Source organism: Citrus sinensis, chromosome 2 (assembly GCF_022201045.2).
Source record: "Citrus sinensis cultivar Valencia sweet orange chromosome 2, DVS_A1.0, whole genome shotgun sequence".
In the NCBI taxonomy this organism is placed as follows: domain Eukaryota; kingdom Viridiplantae; phylum Streptophyta; class Magnoliopsida; order Sapindales; family Rutaceae; genus Citrus; species Citrus sinensis.
Window position 1 is genome coordinate 1,801,061 of NC_068557.1, and position 9,135 is coordinate 1,810,195.

General features: G+C 36.2%; 1 protein-coding gene across 1 annotated transcript; it reads left to right on the forward strand.

Annotated features, from left to right (window-relative positions):
* Positions 1-581: 581 nt before the first annotated feature.
* LOC107175010 (uncharacterized) lies at positions 582-3,415 on the forward strand. Its single transcript, XM_015526310.3, has 3 exons — positions 582-834; positions 933-976; positions 3,097-3,415. The coding sequence occupies exons 1-3, from the start codon at positions 627-629 to the stop codon at positions 3,232-3,234; spliced, it is 390 nt and encodes a 129-aa protein (XP_015381796.1). The 5' UTR covers positions 582-626; the 3' UTR covers positions 3,235-3,415.
* The last annotated feature ends 5,720 nt before the right edge of the window (positions 3,416-9,135 follow it).

A 9,135-nucleotide genomic window follows, 5' to 3' on the forward strand; every position in this document is an offset into this window, starting at 1 on the left:
CCGACTCAACGAGCTGTCAGGAGCACCGTTGCCGAGGGATTTATGTGGTGGTGGTGACTTTTGTTGGAAGACAAAAATGATCACACCGTAGCTTACCAATCCAAGGGGAGAGATCATCTTTAGCATGGTTCTAGGATCTAAAAATAAGGCAATTTTTCCTTTTATATATAAAATTTATATTTCTAAATGATTTATCAAACGACTGTCTTTATATAATCATTAAACTTTAAGTATTAATCTAACAAAATATTTTTGTGACATGATATCTCATAAGGTTTGTTGACCTTTAAATTTATACTATTTATTCATGAGGGATGTTGAAAAATTATTGAGTTTCATTTGAAAATACTGAATTATATAAGTTATAAAACTAAATATTTAACAATAACGTTTTTTCTTTTGTTCTTTTTTAGGGTTTAGAAGATCATAACATGAGTGATGGTCATATTTGAATTCCTATATACCCAATCATGTGGCAGTTTATTATATGATATGGGGGAGGAAGGGACAATTTACTAGTCAACCACTGAGTGTATAACTAGCCGACCTTTCACAGTTTCTAATCAGCTATAAGATAGCGTAGCTTGAATATTTAGTCTTAAAACGATTCGAATTTATTTTAAAATATGTTTATCTCACAACCGACTCAACATCACTCAACAAAACGTTTCTCGCAAAAAAATTTCTCTTGCTTTCCTTCGAACCAAACAAAGAAAAACAGACACTTTAACCTTAACCATCTCAAAATGGCCGCAACAACCAAAATTGTTTTGATCTCTGTTATCTCATTTTGGCTCATTAGTTCGTTTCAGCTAGCCGGCTGTTCTCGACCCGGTACGTATTTTCTTGTTTTGTTTTGTTTTGGTTAATTCTTTTTCTTTCAATTTATTTTTGTTTTTTTCTTACTGGATTCATTTACGGTCGCTATTCAGGTTTCGGTGTCAGAGGGGACACAAGCATTAGTACACACGCACAGGTAATGCAACGCAACGGCACCGTTTGCTTTTCTTGTTTTTGTTTGTACCGTATTGCGAACGAGCAACGAATCCCGAATGAATCGGCAGCAGCGTGTGTTAGCAACATGCGCAGCTTCCATTGTTTTGTTTTTGTTCGTAATAAATCGCACGTCGTTTCTGGAAAGAGCGGCGCGCGAAAACGGCGACAATGACGCGCGGAAATCGCTGACTCGTACGGCGGTAACGGGCCATGGTCCTCGATCGAACCGTGCTGCACCTTAATGAAACGCTCCGATCGCTTTGTCGTATTATTATCTTTTGGTTTATAATGAACCGAAGAGCTTTCTCGTTTTTTCGGGCGATCGGCACCCGGCGGTTCTTAAAATAAAATAATAAAAAATGTTTTATTTTTATTATATTATTTGCATTTATCAATTATTTTTATTATATTTCCATTTTGTTTATATATAATCCTGCACAAATTTTGAATTAATAGTTTTTCAAAATTATTATAAGATATTAATACATTATTATTAACCAAATAATTTATGTATAATGTGTTCGAAATTATTGAAATCCGTTGTTTTCAAATGATTTTTGAATTATTTTATTATTATTTCGATAATAAGTTTGCAAGATTAAAATTAATTAATTTATATTTTTTTCAAGCCTAGTCTCAACTCTCAATCCCATTTTAAGGGGGAACTATATGGGGTTTTTATAAACTTATTTTTATAATTAATTTTTTATTTTCTATAATTTTTAAGTGTTAATGCAACGGCATCGTTTGCTTTAATAGTTGTTGTTTTTGTTTGCAATAAATCGCGAATGAACCCGCAGCGGCGCGTGTTTCCTTTTTTTTTTTTTTGGGTTAAAATATCACCGTCTATTTTGGAGTGTAATGAATATCGCCGTACGGCGGTTCCAACGGTGCAAATGGCGACGGTAACGCTCGAAAATCGTTGTCTCGCATGGCCGTAAAGGTCGTCACAAGACTTTAACCATCTCACAATACTCCTCGAATCGGGCCATGCTCCTCTATCGACCCACGCCGCATCTTAATGAACCGCTCCGATCGCTTTGTCGTATGATTATTTTATATTTCTTTTATCATATAATACTGCCAATCTTTGATTTAATAGTTCTTCAAAATTATTATAAAATATTAATACATTAACCAAATAATATATGTATAACCTGTTCAAAATTATTTCAACTGTTATCAAATGATTTTGAAATATTTTATTTTTATTTCAATAATATAATTGTTAGATTAGTTAATTTATATTTCATATTTTATCAATTATTTTACTGTTCATAGTGTTTCTCTTTTGAAAATCTGAATATTAGACCCTATAATGTGTGGAACAGTTTTATTTCAATTATTAGAAATTGGTAGTGAACAATTATTTATTTTATTTTCTTTGTTGCTGCGCCTCGTCCTAGAGCTATAAGTTATCCTAAATAGTATATTTGAACGCTATGTGGCCTCGTATTTGCTGAATTGATCCCAGACTTCTAGAATCTTCAAGACTCTTTCCCTTGTTCTTTTGACTCTGATCAATTAGCTTCTACTTTTTAATGAGAGCTTTCCCGCCATTTTTTTCTTCATTGAGGCATTTCATTAAACAGTTTGATATTTCTAAGTTCTCTAAGAAAAATATGATTGATTTGTGTCCCCTTCTATGAAATTCAATTTCATTCCAGTCTTTTCATAGCGAAACATCACCCTAGGGATATTAGGAATATGACATCTGGGTTATGAATTGTATGTTTTGTTTGAGGCCTGTGGGGCGCGTGAGTTTGGGTTCTTTGGAAACCAGAAAAAAAGGTGGATTGTTTCTCAATTTTGAGTTCGTTTATAGAGAGAGATGTGAAGAGTTTGATTTCAATTGGAAGGGTTGGGATAGGGGGTGGGGTGTTGAATTTGGAGTTGTTTGAATGTAGTCTATTTTGAGTTTGATTACAGAGAGAGACCTGGAGAGTTGTTTGCTATCTTGGCTGAATTGGAAACCCATAATGTATTTGCATTTCAATGGTTTGTGGGTGGGTGAGTGATTTCTTATGTGTTTATATTTTCCTATATATCTCTCATTTTCTTTATTTATTTATTTATCTTTCTGTGTTTTGGAATTTAAAGGACTTTGAGAAAGGAACCAACTCAGGAGGAGCAGCTTTTGTGGGTGCGAGACCAGTGGCATCGGGTCCTAACCCAATCCAACATAACTTTGCCATTCGCACTGCTAGTCATCCTCCTGCCCCTGAATCTGAACCTTGAGCACTCTGCCTTGCCTTGAAACTCGACTCTAGCTAGCTAAAAGCTAGCTATCATCTCTCTATTAGTATTTGTCTTGAACGGGTTTATTATGTTTTTACAATTTCATGTTAAGTTTAACTTTTTGTTTCTGAGACTGATGAAAGTTGATTTCTAAATTAAAAGTTGGTCTTAATTTGTATTACTACTAGTATTTTGACTAATTTCTGCATAACAATGTTTGTTCTGAGATGTTTATATAGAAAACAACACCTGAAACTACATTCTGCAGATTTTCTGTCTGTTTTCTGCATTTACAGCCCAGGATAGCCACTTTTTGTTCCTGGCTGTTATGTAGAAAGCAGCTCCTGAGCAACTTCATTCAGCTGTCCTTGGGCTGTGTTCCGAAACAGCCCAGAAAAGCAACCATTTGGATGGGGATGTGAAACCTCACCCGCTAAAACACTAACCCTTTTCATCTATATTGTGAATTAAACTCGGCTGTGAAAGAAATTCTATGAAGAGTATAATTCTTGTTCTATCATTTTAATGAAATTTACAGAGTTATTTATACAAAATAAAGACAAAGTAGCCGTTGAAAGGCTTAATAATATTAAAGGAAAAATAAGTAACTTCCTAAACTATTGCACAATATCTTTATAAAATAGGAATGAAATATTCCTACATGATATTGGCATTCAAGTGTAAAAATCGTGCTGGAGATATTCCTTGACAAATAGCTTTGACGTGAGCAAGCTGTGTGGAGTGATAAACCCTTTGTTGACTTGACCGTTGATGACTTTCCTTTTGGTAATCTTGGTCAGCTTGCTTAACATCCCCCCTCAAGCTGGCAAGTGACATTTGATGAACGCCAAGCTTGTATCTGAAATCGCGGAACATGGCTTTTGACAAAGCCTTAGTAAAAACGTCTGCAATTTGTAACGAAGAAGGGACAAACTTCGTAACCAAGGCACCATCAGCAACCTTTTCTCTAATGAAGTGATAATCTAATTCAATATGCTTCGAGCGAGCATGAAAGACTGGGTTAATAGTCATATGCAAGGCACTTAAATTATCACTTAAAAGTTGTGGAGGTTGAGCAAGAGGAATGCCAATTTCTCGGTACAGGTATGTGATCCATGTGAGTTCTGCTGCTGTAGAAGCAAGGGCTCGGTACTCAGCTTCAGCACTGGATCTAGAGACAGTTGGCTGTCGTTTTGAAGACCATGAGATGCAATTTGCACCCATATAGACACAATATCCCGTGGTACTTCTCCGAGTGTCTGGACAGCCTCCCCAATCAGCATCACAAAAGGCAGTAATATTAAGAGAGCTTTGTTGGAGAAATCTGATCCCATAATCCAAGCTCCCTTTTAAGTACCTGAGAATACGTTTAACAGCACGTAAATTAGCCTCAGTGGGTGTTTGAAAATGTTGACATACCTTATTGACTGCGTGAACGATGTCCGGCCTTGTTAGAGTGAGATATTGGAGCCCTCCAACTAATCGTCTATATTCGGTTGCATTGACGGGCTTGTGATCAATGGGGTTGGCTTGTTCTTTGATGGCCATAGGAGTTGACAAACTAGTGCTTTCTAGCATCTTTGCTTTGGTCAGTAAGTCTTTGGTGTATTTGGTTTGAGAAACATAAATACCTCCAGAGAAATACCGAATCTCAAGTCCTAAGAAGAAATGGAGCTGTCCCAAATCCTTTAAAGCAAACTCAATGCTTAGTTGATGAATAAGTTGGTCAATTAAAAAAGTATTGTTGCCTGTCACCACTATATCATCAACATAAATTAGCATTAGGATTAATGAGTCATTATTATGAAATATAAATAAGGAAGAGTCGGCTTTACTGCATATGAAACCCAATTGAAGTAAATAATGAGAAAGCCTATCAAACCAAGCACGGGGTGCTTGTTTAAGACCATACAAGGACTTGTTAAGCTTACACACATAATCAGGATATAAAGGATTAGAGAAACCAGGAGGTTGTTCCATAAAAATAGTTTCTTTTAAAAAACCATGTAAAAAAGCATTTTTAACATCAAGTTGTCTCATGGTCCAATTTAATGTTACAGCAAGAGAAAAAATTAACCGAATTGTGGTAGGTTTAATCACAGGACTAAAGGTTTCTTCGAAATCCAAACCTGGAATTTGTGTGTATCCTTGTGCTACAAGACGCGCCTTGTATTTGTCTATGGACCCATCTTCCTTAAACTTAGTTCGATACACCCATTTTGATCCCACTATGTTTGTATTCACTGGCCTTGGTACCAAACTCCATGTATTATTCTGATGGAGAGCATCAAGCTCTTCTAACATAGCTGTGCGCCAATGAGGTTGTCGAATGGCGGTTTTGAAGTGTTTTGGCTCTATTGTTGTAGTAAGAGCCATTTTATCAACCAACTCAGGGTGATGACGCAACTTGTGTCTAGTTATCATTTGATGAGTGTTGCTTGTTTCCGGCTCTTTTGGAATACGAAGATCTACAAATATATCAATGCCTTTAGTTGACTGAGGAGTATTAGTTTCTAACTCCAAATGAGTGCTGCCTGTTCCTATATTGTTCTCTGAATCTTGCTCAGTTGAAGTGATATCAAATTCTTCAAATGATGCTGAGCTAGGGCTTAAGCTGGCTTGATTATCTGTAGAGGATGAATCGGTGTGGATGACTATATCATGAATTTCACGTGGGACTTGTTGGCTTGTGTCCAAGTCATGCATGTTTGAGTTCATTGTGTTTTGAAGACCTATAGAGTTTGGATTTGCATGAGCAACTTGTTGTTGGTTTACGTGAAACTCATGCTGGGCTTGCTGAAATGGGGAGCTATTTTCATCTAAACTAAGTATATCATGGCAACGATGTGTATGATATGGCTTGTTTGTTGCTTTCTCCTTTTTAGTCCAGCTCTCAACATCAGGAAATGTAACAATTTCTTGGCTGACCTGTATAGGTAAACTTGGCAGACTATTAGTTTTAAAGGGAAACAAATTCTCATCAAAAATTACATGACGTGAGATATACACCTTGTTTGTTGGTGGATACAAACATCGATACCCCTTATGTGAAGGGCTGTATCCAATAAACACACAAGGGTATGTTTTTGGTGAGAATTTATTTTTCCTATAAATACGTAGATATGGAAAACATCGGCACCCAAAACTTCTAAGCCCTTTGTAATCAAAATTTATACCAAAAAGTTTGTAAAAGGGAGTCTTCATATTTAAAGTGGACGAAGGTAGCTTATTAATAACATAAACAGCAGTAGAAAAAGCATCAACCCAATATTGTAATGGCATATTTGCATGAAAGAGCATTGTCAAACCTGTTTCTACAATATGTCGGTGTTTCCTTTCGGCAACACCGTTTTGTTCAGGAGTTGCAGGACATGACAATTGATGCTGTATTCCACATTGACTGAGATGACTTTGAAATTCATTTGATATGAATTCACCTCCTCCATCACTTTGAAATAATTTTATCCTCTTGTCGAATCGATTTTCAACCTGTTTCTGAAACTTGATAAAAACATCAAATAAATTTGATTTATTTTTCAAAGGGTATAGCCATGTATAACGTGTGCAGTCATCAACAAAGACAGCATAATATCTAAAATTTTGAACAGAAGAAATAGGAGCAGGACCCCACAAGTCGCAATGAATTTTATGCAAAGGAACGCTGGAAATTTTATTGGAAAAATTAAAAGGAAGTTTGCAGTTCTTTCCCATTTGACAACTGGAACATACATAATCTTTCGTAATCCAATTTGAAATATCAATAAGTTTGTTTTTATTCAAAAACTTAATGGACTTGATTTGGGGGTGTCCCATTCTTTGATGCCATATGTTGTAAGGTGCTTTCCTGCCTTCAGATAAGTATAGGGCTGCATGATGTCCTTCATCTAAAGCATAAAGCCCTTTTGTCTTAGTTCCCTTTGCCAAGATGTTTCCCTGATAATCCTTAACAACAAACTTGTTAGATGAAAACTCAATAATGCATGAATTATCATGTGTGAGCTGCCCTACCGAAAGTAAATTCTTTTTCAAGCCTGGAACCACAAGCACATTTTTTAAATATAGTTTACTAATGCCAGTGTCTATGGAGGTGTTTCCTATATGTGAAATATTAAGACAATCGCCATTTCCAACAACAATGGCATCATTCCCTTCATAAGGTTTAAGTTCAGAAATTTTACCTGGATCATTGACCATATGGGTAGTTGCTCCTGAGTCAGCATATAATTTGGCATCATTTGCATCCAGGTTCATTGCAGCTAAGGCTTGTGGAATTTCCTCAGTAAGATGTGAGTAGTCATACCTACGTCGACATTCAATGGCTGTATGTTTCGGTAAATGACAAATTTGACATATGACAGTTTCTTCATTGACTTCCTCAGCTTGTTGTTTGGATTGATTCTGAATTTTCTGCCAAGGCTGTCCAGAATTATTTTGCCGAGGTTGCTGCCACTGTTGTCCCGAATTTCCTTGCCATGATTGTTGCCCTTGTTGACTTGGATTATTGTTTGATTTTTGCCATGACTGACTTGCATTATTATTCCAACTTTTTCCACCATTGTAGTTGATTTTTTGACCACTTGAATCAGCCAAATTTTGTCCTCCTGCTGCTGTAAAACCACGACCTTTTGAGTTAAAGAAACCTCCATTTCCACGACCTTTTCCCTTACCTCGTTGGCTAAAAAAGGCTTGAGCCAGATTGATTGTATTCTTCTTTTCTTCTTCAAAATTAATAAGAGTTTGTTCATGATTTTCGAGGGCCATGACAAACTGCTTAAATGAGGGATAAGGTGGTTTTGAAAGTTGAGCAAGTTTGAAGTCTTGATACCTGTAGCCAAGACCTCTTGCAAGACCAAAGACTTTATCTAAGTCATTCACTGGTTTATTTATTGCAGCCAAACAATCACAAATATGCTTGTATTTGCGCACATACTCTTCAACTGATAGAGATCCCTTTTTTAATGTTGCCAATCTGTCCATGAGATGTACCTCTTTTTCCTTAGTCATCGGAAGTAATTGATCCTCCAAAGATGACCAAATTTGTTGAGCATTTTCTACTCCAACGATTCCACTCATCACTTCTTCTGTCATCAGGCTTAACAACCAAGATGTTAACAGCCCATCATTGTTGATCCACATGGTGAAATCTTCGTTGCCAGCCTTTTCCCCATCAGACAATAATATTTCTTTTGCGGGTCTCTCAGCATCTGTAATATGGTGCAGAATGCCAAGGCTTCTGACCAAAGGGAGAACCTGTGAGCGCCACAACAAGAAGTTCGTGTTGTCTAGTTTAATGGACACAAGACTTGAGCATTGATGAAAAGACTGAATATTTAGACTTGGCTCTTTGATAAAGGATGAAGAGGTTATATTGCTAGTACTCATGGCTAGCTCTGATACCATGAAAGAAATTCTATGAAGAGTATAATTCTTGTTCTATCATTTTAATGAAATTTACAGAGTTATTTATACAAAATAAAGACAAAGTAGCCGTTGAAAGGCTTAATAATATTAAAGGAAAAATAAGTAACTTCCTAAACTATTGCACAATATCTTTATAAAATAGGAATGAAATATTCCTACATGATATTGGCATTCAAGTGTAAAAATCGTGCTGGAGATATTCCTTGACAAATAGCTTTGACGTGAGCAAGCTGTGTGGAGTGATAAACCCTTTGTTGACTTGACCGTTGATGACTTTCCTTTTGGTAATCTTGGTCAGCTTGCTTAACAGGCTGACCATGGGTGCAAAGCACTTTCATGGCCGGCCGAGTTATGTCTGAGTTGAGTTTTATGCTTGATGACAGAGACTTAAAATCAACCTCAAGCTTGAATCATTAATATTATAAAACAATTTTATTACCCGCAATTGAAAACTATGAGGATGAAATTCCAAAACAATAA